Genomic DNA, 18508 nt, shown 5'->3' with positions numbered 1-18508 from the left:
AATGTAGGTGCTGTTCAGTAGAAGTTGAGGTAACACCATATTGCATTAACTCTGTATAAATGTTTTCGCTTAGCTGAGAAAATTTTAACACCTTTAGCCTGTCACCCATTCAGTTCTCCATTCCCAAAATGTTATACAAACATACAATAAATACATTTCTGATTTTAAAGGACACTTCAACGAGTCATGAGAATTTACAGTACAGTACATTTAAGTTCAAGTGCAAAACATAACTAGTGGCTAGTTATTAACATTTAATTGTACTCTCTTTGTGGTGCTGGTCCCAGGCACCAATGTGTGCGCTCGACCTCAGCCCCATAGGCCTTGCTAAGGCATGTGCGAGGATAGCAGGGGAGGCTTTAGTTCATCCAACTGGGGATCAAAGGGTCTGGAATTTCCACTCACCGCTTCATTCTAAACCATCATTCTTCTCTTCCTCCCTCACACCCAGCTGTATCATGCCACAGGCTGTGCACTGAAGTCAAGTGAGGCAGCATGCACCTTCCGCAAGGAAGCCTGCTGAGCACGTGTCTGATTCCAAGACAGACTGAGCACCTGCCGTTCCTAGTCACTTCAATGGAAGCTACATGGGCTCAGCCCCTCCGGATCAGTTCACGGATGTGAGACACTGGGCCAAATACTGTCCTGACTTACACCCCATTGATTTCAACCTTGAACCCAAGTTCTCCTCTCAGCAGCAATCTGTGTTATGAACCAGCCAGTGGGCTGGCTACAGTTAACATTGAAAAGCATGACTAGACATAACTCAAAATCTTCCAGTGTCTGACACTGTCTGTGTAAAACAAGTCTCTAAACATACGGTCAATTTAATCATGTTTCTTTATTTCGGAGGGTTTTGCTCATTGAAACTCCTGTTAATAGCATCTCCCCCTCCCTACCCCCAATCATCATGATTTATAGGCAATTCCCTCCCCAGGCACTTGAAGCTCTTATTATCTTCTATACATAACCATAGTAGGAACACTTAGTTCAACAATATTTAATATGATGAAATAAAAAATAAAATAAAAAGATGTTTCCAGTGGACACTCTCAATCAATCTCAAACTGCCCAATCTTGACCAAGGTCTGTGGTCTTGGGCATATCATCAAACCTAAAATTATACACACATACATTTAGCAAACACCCCGTTTAGTGAAGGGCTGTAAGCATACTGAGTTGATTTAACCTCACCTCCATTTGGTTCTTTCTAAAATGCCCTTTTCAAAAGTTTATGCCTTGCCAAACTAAACCTACCTCTCGGAAGAGCGTTAATGGCAGCTTAACTATTCAAAGATTCCACTTGGTGTCACTTCATCCATCACCACATTATAAAAACATTCTTGCTGAAGCTATTCAAGGTTTTTGAGAAGTCTTTGCAAAAGACTAGGCTGCACCTTTATTTATGTATTTACTTTGTCTAGTGTCTCTTAGTTTATTTAACTTTTCCAGGGAAATGCAATTTTTCTCCTAAAAAGAAAGACCATAGTGTTTTCTTCTCCAGTTTAGTTTCTCTGTGGGGAAAAATTAAATTTAAACTAACTCATCAAATAGGGGAAATTATATCAAGTGACTTAGTGTTTTTTCTTCATATTACACAACTGTCAGTATAAGCTCCCCTTTCTCTACAGATTGCAAAGAATCTCATAACATTTGACCAAACTTTAGCAAAGCAACTGAGAATTTCTAAGGCAGTGAGATTCAGTCCCATTTCCTCTACCAAGCCTTCCAGACCTTTAGCTTCCCCTGCAATGTTGCTACTGTATATTGTCATATAAATGGTCTTAAAAGCTTGTGCTGCATCATGTGATGTGTCTGATTTCAAGACGTGCTGAGCGCCTGTAGTTCCTAGTCACATAAGGTGAAGGGCTCTTTTGAGCTCTTGTTCCACCATTTCCCAGCAGAGCAGCACAATTTCATGCAGTGGATTTGATAAGATGAAGTCATCTTAGTGCCCTGCAGCAGCAGATGGAGCATTACTGAGAAAGGGAAGCTGATCCAACACTAGGGGGCTCTGGGTCAGTTTGGGAGTTGAGTGTCGCTGCAGGTATTGAACAATCTCTGGATTCATCAGTTTCTCTCAGATTTGGGGGCTGTTCTGTTGGACTGGCTGCTGGAGCACTCTGATTCTCACTGGCTTTCTAAAGAGAGAGAACACATGCAAATGTAAGTGCATACTCTCATTACACTACCCTATGGGAAAATGCATTCAGACACATTCGGAAAGTGTTCTTACACTGAATGCATGCAACACAGCAAGTGAACATAAAGCAGGAAAGCAATAAGATAGTAATGTTATCTACATATGAACGTAACAACAAGCAGAAAACTTACCTTCCATTTTTTTTCCTAACTGCACTTCCACAAGAAGCATGCAAAAAACAAACTCGCTATGTTTTAAGACAAAAACTATGAATAGTCTTCTACTGTATACAGACAACAATAATCATTATGACTGCATTGTTTGCTAAAAACATACTTCATTCTCCCTTCTGCAATTCCACCTATATTTCCTTAACATTTTTTCTAAGTAAGATATTTCTCAGAGCCACTGAGTGACAGCACTTTTGCAGTAAAAGCACATAAATTTCATCCAATTTACTTAGCAATAGGCCTTTTCTTAGTAATAACAGTTAGGTCAGTGATTCAAGCAGGCAATTCTCTGGTTCAGTCAAGAAGAAAATAGTTGAGAACAATTTTCTAAAAGGCTCAGTGCACATTTTTAAAAGCTTTCCCAGATTATGTGATCTTATTTTAAAGACAAATGCTAGCTGCATTCCCTGAGGGCCAAAGACAAAAAAAAGTCTTGTACAATATTAGTACTACAACATCTTCTAACCTCACGATTTATCTTGGAAGATTTGTTTTGTATCAAGTAATTAGAGTGGTGAGCATGCTCTTTCCTTGAAGGATTACTATAAGCAAGCAGTAATGTGAAATGAGGAGGAACCGAAGTTTTTCTGTCATTAATCCCCTTTTCTATGCTCAAGTTTCTCCTTCAAATGACCAACTTTCATGTGAATTATTTAGGAATGCCATTTAAAATGTTTAACAAGATAGCTAGGCAGCCTTTTCTGGGTTTAGTGTTTTGTTAAATTCAGGCTAAAAGAATAAGGTGAAATAAAGCAACAGCAATGCATAGGGAGTTTGTTTTTTAATTTTTAGAATTAAAATGTGGGTGTGTTCTGTAAAAGCAGGCAATTTCTCCAAGGAGCTGAAATGATTAAATATATCTTTAGCTTCATGGAGCTGAGATGCATCATGCGTGTGGAATACTGCTTCATTCTGGGTCTACACTAGTTTTTAAATACCAAAAATTTACATACAATACAGTGGGAAAAGAAGCTATGCTTTGCAGGTGCTTAAGTGCCTTCTTGTCGTGGTAGGGTTGAATGCTCATTGGCCATCTTTTATTCACAATCTGGAGGACAGAGATCATTGAAACTGGCCAGTTGCAGAACAGCAGACTGCCCTGATACGAGTGCAACCAGCCAGGGGAGGGAGGAAACATTAAGAGTCCTATTTAGCCTAACTTTAAAATTTGGATTTGGTTGAGCAAGAAATAGGGTTTTTGATGTCTGACCCTAAAAACACAGGCCTTAATGAGAGACAGTGGGGCATTGCATGGGTGCAAAGATATACCAGTGCAGATCCAACTGCAGGATTGGGGCCTTAATAAAACAATTTTCTCCTAATAAAGATGTTGTTGTTCCCATAAATACTAACAATCCTATCTAAGGAATGGTCCTCAATTCTATCAGTCACGTGTGGAGTAGATAATGCGATGCCCAAAATTTAATAGCATTAATAAAAAGGCTCCATGAATAGCTGCATGAAGTTATGAGAAGGGGAAAGAGGTTATTAAGAGAACATGTTCCTGAAGATGGCAGAGAGTTATAGGAGGCAATAAAAGACTTGAGAGTCCTTCCTAATTGCTCAAGTCATTTACTGAGAGTATCTCCAACACTATGAACATTTGTTGATTCTCTCTCCTAGAGCTTACCACAAACAAAAAACCAGTTTTCTTGCCCTGGGAGGTATGGCAGATTCTGTGTGACTGCCATTCTCCAATTTCCAATTGATGCCACCAACAGGGCTGGGCTTATATTAATAATTGCTTAAGAGAAGACTGATGGAAAACTGCTTGGGCGAGTGGCATGTGTAGAGAGTAACATGACAGCACTGTGTCAATGAGGATTTCATTGTCATTCAAAAGGAGACATTTGATTTTTCCAAGATGTGTGTCTGAAATTCTTCTTGTATAAACAGACATTCTAGAGTCATTTCAATATGGATGCTCACCTCCCTGAGGCATGCAAGTTAGTCTCATTAAAGCTAATGCAAGCTCAGCATGCATACTGAGAAGGGAATATATGCGTAGGGATGTTTACAAGAATATAGGCCAATGGGGGAGGAGGGAGACAGCTGGTGAAGTTGGGATTTCTTCAAATGTTGCTTTGCCACATCTGCAAAGTCATGTCCAAAATCATCACCTTCCAAAGGTAGGACTGGTGGAAATGACATCTGGGTGCATATGGGATGGCAAATATGTAAGGGGGAAACTGCACCACTCCTCCCCCAGGCAGACAGGAAGTTTATTACCCACACTGTTTTAAAAACCAGCATTGACAGCAGCAGCACAAGTTTCCCTACATTGCCTCACCAACAACCATTGTGCTCCAACTCCGTTCTGGAGGGAGCACCCCAAAAGATCGGATGATAGTCCAGTCTCTGAGTCCGTCCAATCCTTGGCCCCTCTGCCAAGACTCCTAATAAGGGTGCTGGGGGATTCTGTAATGTGAACACTGGAAAACAACAACTCATTTCACACAGGCCACAGAACAGCTCTCAAGTCGTAGTCACTTTCAGTCACCACAAGCCCAGGCCAAGCTCCAGTGGGTGAAGGGCTTCATATTCCATTATTAATTCGCTGGGGTGCCCATTTCCACCATAGTTTGGATGTTTGGCAATTCTCACTCCCCCCATGCCTCCAGGCTAATCTCTAAAAGGAAACATTTAATTAAAACGAAAAAAAAAAAAAAAAAAAAAGATAGACAGGCATGTTACACCTTAATAATTATGCAACTTTGTTAATGCTCACCCTGAAGCCACAAAAGTTCTGCAAGTACACAAATGTGTTCAAACTAATATGAAAACACTGTCAATTTAAGAGGCAATCCCAGTATATCCCAGCTTGTCATGACAAAGGGGAAGAGGAGAAAGTGGAAATTAGACTATAAGTAGCAGAAAGATCTGCTCAAATGAATTACTGAACACTCCCCCTGTATCATACACATGCAACAACTGTATTTGTTACTATTGTTCAACTATTGCTTTACACAACTCCAAGTTTCTGATATATTGATGGAGAATGCTTGCCAGATATTAATAAATGTTATGGTGCTGTAGATTACATTTGGTCTTAAAACCTTCAGCAGGATATTTTTAGGTTAACATTAATGGTGATATGAACATTGTGTATTAAGAGCGGGTTACCTGCAAAGGCTGGTTTTCAGGCATCAGATTGCTTTTAGACAGCTGTACCATCTCCTTTATTTGATAGACAGCGTAAGCCAGAGTAACCCAGGGAGAAGAACTGATCCCCCACGCAGGCTTGTTCACATCTTCCTGTTCTTCTTGGTGCTTCGTTTTCTTGGGAGGAAGTCTGGGCTCAGTTCGAGGCATGATATCTTCTGACTGTTGATGTATGAGGTCGATGGTTGCTATGGGAACAGGGCTGGAAGGCACTGGGATCCTTTCTGCCAGCATTGTCTTCTCTGAAGTATAGGGCAACATAATCATCAATGAAGTCAGTGATCATTACAAGGAAATTGAGAATCAAAGCACTGAACATGAACATACACAAACATGCTTTGCAACACACTGAGGATTACTCTGTTCCCTAACTGTGATTCAAGGACCTCTTGATACCAACTGGCAGTGGGTACAGGGATTCCTCTGGGCTCACCAAAAGAATGTCATGTAAGGTCTCTAATGAAAGCCCGTGTCACACTGGTCATCAAATAATCGTGAGATGTATGTTTGGAAAATATGCAGAGTTATGCATATACACTAAAAATTATGTTCTTTTAGGTCTGCAAGTTCAGACAGACCACCAAAAGGTAATCCACAAGTCCAGGGAGTGGTTTCCAGGAATCTGTTTTTGTTTCAGTATATGTTTGTATTTCCATGTTAAGTGCAATTTAGTAAGGCTTTTGAACAAAAAAGTAAACTTCACTCTTTACACCCAACTCTTTCCTTGTGACTGACCATTCATAGTTATAACCACTAGGCATCATGTGGTGAAATTCTGTGGCCTGTTATTATACAGGATATCAGACTAGATGATCATGATAGTGTCTTTTGACTTTAAATTTATGCATTTACTGTTCTTCTGATGGACAGATCAGAGAAAAACCCTTCTCCAGGAAGTTACAGAGAAATTAGGGAGTTGGTGACAACAAAGGAAACCCAAGCATCTGTCGTGGTGGTTTTGGCTACAAGCAGCCAGTTCTAACACAGGGTAGAAATGATCCACTTTTCCCTCAGTTCTTATAGGTGACATGATGCTGTTTCAGACCAAGATGGTTTTAACAATTGCCTGGAAATATCTGATCAATGCAGTGATTTATTGCCTAAAACTGTGCCCTAAAGATTCTGGATTGCTGCAGGATAGATAGATAGATAGATATTAATTTAATATATATATTGCTTAAAAAAATCTAGCCTACTTATTTTATTATTTTATTTTAATATATATATTAAATAGCAATAGCTCTGTGTCATGTAAAACAGTCTAGAGATGACATATACTAATTTTTCCTCAGACATTTTCAAAAGAAAGCTTAAATAAAATACAAACAAGTAAAATACTTAAGGTACTGCTATGGCAAACAATTAATCACATGCTTAGCTATACTCATGTGAGTAATCCCATTTAAATCAATGAGACTATTACAATGCTTAAAGTTAGGCTTACATTTAAGTGGATGCAAGATTTATGTTTAAGATTTACAAACAAGTACACAGATGCAGAAGGAAAAAGAATAATTGGAATATTAAATTCTAGAGAACTATGTCCCAAGAGAAAAATATGAATCCATTTGGGAGGTTCACACATATACTCCATATGCAACAAACAGCGATTATCCCGTCCAAGTTTCTCTTTTGTGCCATTATCACTTGAACACAGGTGGAAGAAATTAAGGCAAAACAAATATTTGAACGTTCTTAAACCCAGGCAACTCAAGAACTATTGAAGGACAACACTTGTATTTTTAGGATAAAGAAAAATGAACTTCAGATCTACCTAGGTTTTAGTATGGAATAAAAATAACATTTGGGTAAAACACTAAATGTTTGCTTATTATTTTTCATCTCTATGAAACAGGTTTATTCTCTGTCTGTAAAAATAATAATATATAGGATTAATGAAAAAAATGTCACAGCTCCTGTGGAATGATTCTGGGCTAGTTTTCCTGTATTATGACCACATATCTCAAATATCACACAGTGTCTCGAGTTAAGAACATAGGGACAGTCTTGGTCTCATTGACCTGAGTATTTACCTTCTTTTTCATCAGGAACAGCTAGCCACTGGATTAATGCAAAGAGTAGTAGGATCACTAAACAGGCCATTCCTATCCCCCTGAATGTTGCAGCAGCCCCTGTAATGAGAATTATTTTTAGAGCATTTGTTTAGGTAATACAGGAAAAGACAGATATTGTGATGACTTCATTCGGTGCTTAATATCCCATTAAACTTTCTTTTTATATGGCATCTCCATTGCTGGAGGTTTGCAACCATAGCAGCCCATTTTGTATGATCTTCTGCTAATCTCTTTGTGGATGAACAGTCCTTTTGATCTACTCCGGATACCACATCAGAGTCCATCCAAGATCAAACTCATTAGGTTATTTCCCACCCCCCCTCTGGCACTTTCAGCAGCAGGTTATTTTACATGGATTCTGAACAAATTATGCTTTCACTTCTCGATTGAGTGTGCAGAGGTTGCATGACAACCACACAATAGTGAACAGCCATTGGTCATCTCATGAAGGATTCATCCAGCTGCCTAGCTGAGGACAGGGCAGTGCTTAGGAGTGGATTTGCTCACATAATACTAAAAATTCAAGGCATAATATTACAAACACATACACATATATCAATGTACAAAGCTACACGTGTATAAATAGATTTTTTATGTGACTGAGTGTAACAAATATGGCTTCATTAGCAATACATTAAGTGTACATATGCTTTTAGTCCAGTTTTGCTGCACTACTAAGAAACTGCAATCACACTTAAATAAAATGTTTGCTTACCAAGATAGTTGACCAAAACCCCTCCGATCACAGCCCCACATCCTCTGCCCAGACCTAAGTGGAGACCTTGTAGAATCCCCTGAGCTGAAGTTCTTAATTCTGGAGGCACTGCAGCACTAAGATACGAAATACAAGCTGCCCATATGGCTGCATGGGTTACACCTATGGAGAGGAAACATTTTAGAAAGCACTAAGTATGCTGTCATGATCGGTTTTCATTTATTAGTTGACAGCAGCAGTTAAATGTCCTGGGAAGGAAGTGTTCATAATAAAGTACAAAAGTCAGCCATATTCCTCAGTCTTTCATGAAATAACAAAGCTTTCAATTTTTTCTGTGATGCCCAACCTGCCTAGAGATACAACAACTAGGGCTGTCAATTAATCGCAGTTAACTCACGCAACTCAAAAAATTAATTGCGTTTTTTAAAAATCACGATTAATCGTAAAATAGAATACTAAGTGAAATTTATTAAATATTTTTGATGTTTTTCTACATTTTCAAATATACTGCTTTCTATTACAATACAGTGCTCATTTTTTATTACAAATATTTGCACTGTAAAAACGATAAGAAATAGTATTTTTCAATTTACCTCATACAAGTACTGTAGTGCAATCTCTTTATCGTGAAAGTGTAACTTACAAATGTAGATTATTTTTTTTTGCTACATAACTGCTCTCAAAAACAAAACAACGCAAAACTTTAGAGCCTACAAGTCCATTCAGTCCTACTTCTTGTTCAGCCAAGCACTTAAACAAGTCTGGTTACAATTTGCAGGAAATAATGCTGCCCACTTCTTGTTTACATCACCTGAAAGTGCGAACAGGCGTTCGCATGGCACTTTTGTAGCCGGTGTTGCAAGGTATTTACATGCCAGATATGCTAAACATTCATATGTCCCTTCATGCTTCGGCCACCATTCCAGAGGACACGCAGACACTTGTTAAAAAAAAATGCATTAATTAAATTCGTGACTGAACTCCTTGGGGGAGAATTGTATGTCTCCTGTTCTGTTTTACCCACATTCTGCCATATATTTCATGTTATAGCAGTCCCAGATGATAATCCATCACGTTTGTTTTAAGAATACTTTCACAGCAGATTTGACAAAACGCAAAGAAGGTACCAATGTGAGATTTCTAAAAAGAGCTACAGCACCCGACCCAAGGTTTAAGAATCTGAAGTGCCATCCAAAATCTCAGAGGGACGAGGTGTGGAGCCTGCTTTCAGAAGTCTTAAAAGAGCAACACTCAGATTCGAAAACTACAGAACTCGAACAACCAAAAAAGAAAATCAACCTTCTGCTGATGGTATCTGACTCAGATGATGAAATGAACATGCGTCAGTCCGCTCTGCTTTGGATTGTTATCGAGCAGAATCCATTATCAGCATCCATCTGAAATGGTGGTTGAAGATGAAGGGACATATGAATCTTTAGCATATCTTGCACGTAAATATCTTGCAACCAGGGCCATACTTAGGCATATGCGGCTGCCTAGGGCACCCGGAAATTAGGGGCACCCCTGGGTCTTAGTGTCCATCCTCCCACCTCTTCCTATCCTTGTTCTGACCCTTCCTGCAGGCTCCCACAGCTAGCCTGGTGAGTCTTCCTCCCTAGGGGATCTAGTAACTTAAAATGAAAAAGCCTTCCAGACCTATTAGCACAACATTGAAACTGTTAAAGAGCCATTCAAGTGGTAATGAAGCCATTTAACAGGCATTCGCCAACCCCTAGGTACAGATGCTCCCTGGGTTACGCAAACCCGATTTACGGAAATCCGGACTTACGAAACAAGTTCTGTAAGCTTTTTTTTTTTTTTTGGTGCGCGCACAATAGTCAAAGATACGTTCCTGACTTACGCAAAATTCGACTTATGCAATGTGATCTGGAACGGAACACTGCCTAAGTCGGGGAGCTTCTGTATATATGGTCAGTTTCTGAATTTACTGACAAAAACAGTTGTGCATTACTGTAATATTTACTCAGAACATGTTAGTCTACAGGACCTTAGTTTAAAATTTGCTTTAAAAATATTTCATTAGAAGATTATAAAATCACATCTCTAAAAAAATTCTTGCATAGATTATTAGATGCACAATCTCCGTATTCATCTTTAGCCTTAAATGCTTAGATTTTCAGACATAGTTTTTGAAATAAATCCTTCAAAGGACCATCCTTATCTAAAATACACATTTTAATATTAATTATTATAGTACACAAAACTTGCTTCCAAAGTCTTCTGTCCTTTCTGTCCATCCCTATCTCCCTTCACCGCTCTGTTGAAGAGCCCTTAAAGGGACAACACCCCTTTCCTTCCAGATAGCTGGACAAATGAGTTTCCCTTTCTTTACTGCTGACTATTTGATGAACTAGAGAACCCTCTAGCAAAATCAGTACTTAGTAAGATATAAAATCCTTTGTTATGCCTAAAATCTTTGGAAACATTTTTTAAAGTTGGTGAAATTTCATAAACAAGTCTATTGGTACGGAGATCACACAAAGTAAATTAGTGTTCTCTTTTTCTAAAAGCAATGAATATTGTTTTGAACACACTAAACCTCTGTGACTGATTAATTTAAAATAATGTCTTTGTTTCAGTGAGTTAAATATGTACTAATCTGGAATGATTACTTTATGAAGGCTTAAGAGTACATTTAAAATATAAAATCAATTTAGAAATACTGATTAAGAAAATGTAAAACAGAGAAGAGCTGCATCGTGTATTCCATAATATTTAATGTTGTATTCAGCAAGACAGCTGACTTGCCCTTACTACAAAGTTTCTGCAAATAAATCTCTGACAAACTTCAGGGCATATCAAAATACCTGCAACTGACATTTTTTATTCCCAAGTTTAGTGCTTTTAATTAGGTACCTTCTGCATGTGCAGTCTTCACCATCTGGCATGCAGTGGAAAACATCCTCCATTTTCTTTAAAAAAAAAAAAAACACTCTTCTGCAATTTCTTTGGGTTCAGGGATTTGGCTGGAAGGGGGTGGGGGGGGGGGGGGGGGGGAGAGAGGAGGGAGACAGTGGGGAGAGGGCAGGGCCTGGGGCAGAGCAGGAGTGGAGTATGGGTGTAGCCACAGGCAGAAGAGGTGGGCTGGGGAGCCTAGTATCCTTGCTGACTCGTCCCTCCCCCCCCACCCCCCTGGGCTGCGAGCCCAGGCTGCTGTCCGGCATAGTGGCACCAGTTTAATAATACTGCGTAGGGTACCATAAATCCTAAGGACGGCCCTGCTTGCGACGCTGGCTAGAACAGTGCCATGTGATCGCCTGTTTTCACTTTCAGGTGACATTGTAAACAAGAACCGGGTAGTATTATCTCCTGCAAATTGTAATCAACTTGTTTGTCTGAGCAATTAGCTGAACAAGAAGTAGGACCGAGTGGACTTGTAGGCTCTAAAGTTTTCCATTGTTTTGTTTTTGAATGCAGATATTTTTTGTACATAATTCCACATTTGTAAGTTCAACTCTCATGATACATAGATTGCACTACAGTACTTGTATTAGGTGAATTGAAAAATAATATTTCTTTTCTTTTTTACAGTGTAAACATTTTAATAAAAAATAAAGTGAGCACTGTACACTTCGTATTCCATGTTGTAATTGAAATCAATATATTTGAAAATGTAGAAAACTTCCAAAAATATTTAAATAAATGGTATTCTATTATTAAACAGCGCAATTAATCACGACTAATTTTTTTTATCACTTGACAGCCCTAGCAACAACCCATCTTTCTGTCAATAGCTCCTCCTCCTCATGAAAGTAGCTGGGGGCTTCACAAACCCTAAGACTGGCTCATAGCTTACGGGCAATCACATTGACAATGTTTCTTAGGCTACGTTTGCAATACTGAGCCTGTGCAGGCATAGCTATAGCTGCCAGCACAGCCTTGTAGTTTAGACGCAGCGAACACCTACAGTACAAGGAGTTCTGCGAGGGTAGGAACACCACCTCCCTAAACAACGCTAGCTATGTGAACAGAAGCACTCTTCTGTTGGCATAGCGGCATCTACACCGGGGTGCTGTCAGTCTGGCTCTACTGTTGGGGCTTTGGTTTTTTCACACCCCATGACTGACACAGTTATGCTGATATATGTTTTAACTGTAGAAAAGCCTTAACATTATTGCCACATTGGAAGGAGTTCAAAGGCTAATCCTTATATGTACACGGACATACCACTATGGAAATCAAACTGTTTAAAAAAAAATAAAATAAAAGCATGTTCTAAGAACCATCTCAAAATCAATTCTTTCCAAACTCTTGGCACTACTCACTTTGCATTTGCACTTGGCTTTGGGAGATCTTGGCTGACAGACCACAGAGGTTCCTCAGGGTTAGGCAAGGTACAGTAAGCTTTGCTTATGCTGTTTTGAGTCAGACGCAACAGGATTTCTCCCACTGTTGTAAGTCTGCTTTGACTAAGCATGCCATTACAAAACAGTTTTGCCCACCGGCTGTCAGACATCACCAGTTTCCATTACTAACAGTGGTAGCGGTCCTTTCAGATATAAATAATGCATATGCATTTGAAGCACTCTTGGCTAATCAAATTAGAATACATTTTGGGTGCCTTTATTTTTTTTCTTACCATGGAAAAACAGAATATGCAGAGACAATTTTGCCTAAGGCAGAACATAGTGGTCAGATGTCATGGAGCAAGAAAAAATAAAAATAAAAAAAACCAATCGGCTGGCAGGGAGAGGGGAAGATTGCTATCTGCAGCCTCAATTTGAAATCCTGACTTTGGGGCAAGAGGCAAGAATAAAATGGCAATTTTGTAGAGAGTTACATGGTGAACACACCTGAAGCTATTTTACTGTGGTTCTGCTTTAAAAAACCCTCATGGATTGGGTGGTGATATTTTTTCGAGGTTGGGTGGAATTAAATATAGTCACAGCTTGTCCCCTGACTAGCCATTGCTAGCATTTGTCCAATTGCCAGTTAGAAAAATGGTTTGGAGAATGGATGATTTAACCAACAAGGATCAGTCCTATGTACCTGATTTATTAACCAACATCAGGGAGAGACAGTTCGGTTCTGCAATTGCTGATCAGTGTAGATAGACTGAACAGCCACATAAACTAAATTAAATAAGAGAAGAGTAACAAATCTGTAGGTTGCATACTGACATACAAAATTCCACAGTATTCATTTAATGAATGGCAATATACTGGAATTGATCTTCTGGTCAGGAGCCTATTTGATGGCTAGAAAGTTCTATGTTTATTTTTCACTCTGCAAAAAGTCTGATTTAGATACTTTACAACAAAAATATCTGGGAGCTTCAGGAAACTTAGTAATGGAGGGTTAGTCAGCAGATTACAGAACACACCATGATTAAGTACACATCTAGAAATAATTTTTGAATTGTGAGTCTGTTCTTACTTATAACACATCAAGCTTGTTGAAAGATGACTTATGCTAGACATGCTGAATGATTTTCAGACTACTTTATACAGTACACATGGGTCCAAAATAATTTTAAAAGTACTAATATTGAAAAACCTACTGGTTACATAATGATGAGATTCCTGATTGATCTCATTGTAAGTAGAAAGTAACTATTGTCTTCTTGATCTCCAATTTAAAGGCGTAAACTAACAAGGGTGATTCAGTTTTCAGAAAACTATGTCTCATGCTGATTAAGGAAATCACTTAAAAGCTTATGTAATGCATTCAGACGGTCCATTACAAAAAAAAAAAAAAAAGAATAAAATATTAATCATCAAGTTAAAAACCTGGCAAATCCAAAACATTTCTGGTGTACTTTTAATAATTTGAGTACCATGCTAATTAATTTGGTAAGGAAAACAAAGGCTACAATACTAAAAAGGCACATACACCCCAAGTCTAGAACAATATGGTCCAGAGAAATGCCTGGTGTTTTTAATTCCCTTCAAAATGAACCTAATCCCTCCTTTAGAGCCAAATAGGATGAAGTTAGCTTTTTATTTTCTGTGCGTTACTAAATCATTTGGTTTTTGCGATGGACGTCTATATAGCATTGGCAATTTCAAACTACTTTAAAACCGAACCCTAGTAAGAAATCTGTTTGGATTAGAACTAGTTAAGTGTTTCAAGAGAGACTGTCCATGTGAAATATAAATCAAAAATCAAATACATTATCTTGCTTTAGCCACTGGCATCTCTTTGGACACAAGATCTACAGTAACAATTTACACCAAAGTTTTCTACTCATGCTCACTTCTAGCAAACTAAGCTTTAGAGCATGGATATTTTATGGGATGTAATTCATCCAAACAAAAAAGGAAAGATATTTTATTAATTACCCACATCCCCCTCTCTCCTTTGGGGAGTCAGATACATATACTCCGACTCTCCCACCTAGCTGTTTAAAATAGCCACAAATTGATTCTGTGACCCCATTCCACTGTTACACAATCCTGATGTACAAAGGAAGCTCTATTGCAGAAGGCACATGAAGAGACCTGCTCTGTCTTGGCTGGTCTTGTCTTGTGAGCACTGTTCCATTTTATGTCAGTTACCTATTCTATTGGAACAAATCTGGCATTGTTTCTCAGATCATAACAACTGTGCATTGCTCCTCCTTGAAGAGTCACAATCAAATCATAACCTTTATATAACCAGATGGTCAGCGCCTATATAAAGAGCTTTCAAACAAACTGGGATTGTGTAAAAGGAAAAGATTTTAGTATCATAGCCTATCCAAAAAACTGGCAGAGTCTAATAAAACTGTGGTAAACAAACCATCCCTCCCTCCCCAAAGTGATTTACTCCACAAAAGTAACCATCTTTGCTAACTTAAACTGGAGCTTCAGGTGCAAAAGGAAAGCAAGATTGGTCCTGGTACTCATTTCTGGAGCTTTTTAGCCAGTTGCCACTTTGTAACAGCTCCATATCTTTAAAATTGATATTTTCAGGTCACTAGTCTCATCACCCAGCCGGCCAATTTAGAATGGCTGCTGTTTGACAGATGAGGTAATTTTATACTGGGAAAAATTCTTTGCCAGAACAGAGTTCAGCCCATTGTTTTGAAACAGACATGGCCTGAGTATTTTAGTGTTAAAACGACAGTCACTGTATTGAGACAGAAAAGTGATTGATGAGGCTCTTAAGCTTCTTTATATCTATTAAATGCAAAAAGTCAACATGTTTGAAAGACAACAGTTAAGAAGGGTGGATTTATGCTTGTGTTAACTTTTTTAAATACTCTAGCCCCCAAGAAAAATGTTCTGGAACATCCTGTCTCTGTTAAAGTTTTCAATGGCTTTCTGAACTTATAATTTAGGCTACTGAATGCTCTACTGTAACCTGACAAGAACTGAAGACAGGTTACATTAACTCATGTCCTTGCATGTTTGGAGAATTAACACATGCAGAATTGTATTTATACCTCATAGGCACTCATTTGGCAGGCAGCGTTGACACTTCTAGCAATTTAAGAGTTAATCCAACCCCTTATTTTCATATAACCGTGCATGTGTGAATAAACAAGGCTTATAGTTTCCAAACTCTTTCATTAGGAAATAAGTGTAAAATAAACTCCTCTCATTTTCTGTCTTAAGAAGATGCCGTGCTTGGAGCAGCTCTCACCAACTTATATACACTGATAGCAACGAAATTGTAGCATGGTTAAAATTACAATCAATAGATGCAGTTTGCACAAAAATCTCCCCATGCCCTGCGGTGGCCTTGAATTCTTATCTAGAAATGCAATATAAATTTCTAATTTTATGTTCATTAAATATTTAATCTTCTTTAAAATTAACTTATCCACCATTACATACAAGTATTTCATTTACTTTGATTTGACAATCAGAGACCAATAAATGAAACAGTTTTACATAGAGAACGTCAGGCATCACAAACGTCAAATCCCACCCTAGGTAATAAACAGCACAAGTTTGCCATATTTTACTCTATCAGTTCTGCTAAGTATATAATTCTACAGAAAAGTCATTAGGCATTGGAAACACTGTTAGAGCATATTGTGATAAGACACTTATCAAATCAACAATTTTGAAATATTACATTAAAATGCGCTCATGTGATGTATATAATTAAAAAAAAAACATTTGGAAACCAGAAGCACTAGATCAAAACAGAAGATTCATTAACACCACAACTTGTAGTGATTCATCGGATGTTGCTCACTTTAAATGGGAGAGTCAAGTAATCTAGGTCTCAGATTAGAACCACCTCAAAAATGGTAATATGGTGTGGGGGGTGATCTTTCTGTGAACTGTGTTGCATGCTACAGTAAATTAAGAGTATAAATGGTAGAAAGTAAATCTGAATTATAGTAATCTAATACTGTATGCTTTTAGTAACACAGCTAAGGTCTTTTTTAAAAAAATATTAATTTTCATCTGACAGTAGGACTCAAAATGATGCTTCTGCACAGACCACACATCATTAATATCTCTAATTTAAAATAACGGCCCTGTAAGCAATTGATTTGAATAAAAAGTAAAACTAAAAGGCTTGCCTTGTCTTGCAAGCACATACAGGGCTTTGTTGAAACCTAAGTTCCTGTCAGGTTACAATAGCCTAAGCTATAAATCACACAATGCCACAGAAAAACAATTGCAGAAAATTTTAACAGACAGGACGTTCCAGAACATTCTCTTTGGTGGCTAGGGCATTTAAAAAAAAAAAAAAAGGTTAGCACAAGCATAAATCCATTCTTTTTAACTGCTGTCTTTCAACCATGTAGATTTTTGCATTTAATAGATATAAAGAAGCTTAAGAACCGCAGCAACCAAGCAGCATACGCAGGTGTGTATTCAACCCATGCTTCTGTCGCTTTGTTTAGTTATAGGGTGTGTTGATCTCAAGCAGATCTGTTTGGATCAACAAACAGAACAGTGTGCGGATCAAATGCAGAACCAACCTCCTGACGTCAAACCTTTTCCATGACAACCACTGTAAAAATTTATGAGACCATAAAGTCTTTTGGGATATTTATAGTCAGAAGCAAAGAGCTACTGGACTTTCTCTTAATCACAGCTCAGATAGCAACATGAATAATTAAATGGCTCGCTTTAAACTATAAGATCATAACTGCATCATCTTACCTTGAAGTACTTCCATAGGGAGAACAGTCCAGGCATTTTCCAAATAGGAGATATAAATGTAGCGAGCTGTATTACAGGCAAGGCCAATATAGAGCACTCTAAAGGGAGGAAGGGAAAAAAACAGTCATAGAGGTTTGCAGTTTCCATGTCTTGTATGGTACCATAAATACACCTGATTGCTTTCTAAATCCTAATAAGAAAGCGAAATGCAGCGCAAGGAAGTGTGTGCTCACACATAACAATTTCTTACTCAAAAATCTTACTTTACAAAGATCCCACACCCAAACGCAACCTCTTCCCGCTCTGCAGGCATTGAGTTAAACTTGTTCCAAGTTAAAAATAAAAATGTGATTGATTAAATTTAAACAAAACCCCAGGAGAATTCTTTTCAAACCACTAATGGAAAACAAATTAATCCTAAGTAGAGGGATGTTTCTGTCTAGGGTTAACAGACCCTCTGAGCTTCTGACTAGGTACACCTCTACCTCAATATAACGCTGTCCTCGGGAGCCAAAAAATCTTACCGTGTTATAGGTGAAACCGCGTTATATTGAACTTGCTTTGATCCACCGGAGTGCGCAGCCCCGCCTCCCCGGAGCACTGCTTTACCGCGTTATATCCGAATTCGTGTTATATCAGGTAGCATTATATCGAGGTAGAGGTGTAGTGTCTATTCTAATTTTATGCAATGTCCTATTGCATTATATTTTAGAGAGAATATGGTTTCCATCACACCTGACACCAGCCTTTTTAAATGCCTCAATGATTCAGACATCATGATGTCCTGTAATTAGTAACAGAGCCGTACAGTTTAAGATGAGTATAGGTCCATATTATTATAGGAATTTATTTCATCCATGCTCATGTAAAGTTAGCATTACAGGAGTTGCATCCAGCTCACTACTTCTCTGAAATATGTACTCTTCCACAAAAAACAATAAATACTCCATGTAGTGACAACACTACTGTTGTCACCGGTCTTGTTTTCAACAGGACAATCCAGTTTGGAAGCAAGAGGTTAAGAGTCAGGTTTTAAAATAACTGTTGACCAGAAAGCTCAAGCCCAGTTTTCCCAGTTGATTTTCTCATCACACTATTTAACCAAACGTTTT

At 38.3% G+C, this 18508-nt stretch overlaps 1 protein-coding gene across 2 annotated transcripts in view; it reads right to left on the bottom strand.

Moving 5' to 3' along the window:
* Positions 1–1790: 1790 nt before the first annotated feature.
* MFSD6 (major facilitator superfamily domain containing 6) overlaps positions 1791–18508 on the bottom strand; it is a 39311-nt gene continuing 22593 nt past the window's right edge. For both annotated transcript variants that reach the window (XM_024197758.3, XM_024197759.3), the window contains 5 exons: positions 17397–17494; positions 8326–8487; positions 7569–7667; positions 5497–5777; positions 1791–2141 (listed from right to left, as the gene is read on the bottom strand). In XM_024197758.3, the coding sequence (XP_024053526.2) occupies positions 1977–2141; positions 5497–5777; positions 7569–7667; positions 8326–8487; positions 17397–17494 (805 nt within the window). In that variant the 3' untranslated portion in view covers positions 1791–1976. The remainder of the gene's footprint in view (positions 2142–5496; positions 5778–7568; positions 7668–8325; positions 8488–17396; positions 17495–18508) is intronic.

The sequence above is a fragment of the Terrapene carolina genome, unplaced genomic scaffold (assembly GCF_002925995.2).
Source record: "Terrapene carolina triunguis isolate 2854851 unplaced genomic scaffold, T_m_triunguis-2.0 Scaffold62, whole genome shotgun sequence".
NCBI classification, from domain to species: domain Eukaryota; kingdom Metazoa; phylum Chordata; order Testudines; family Emydidae; genus Terrapene; species Terrapene triunguis.
This window is presented reverse-complemented; position numbering and strand designations above follow the sequence as displayed.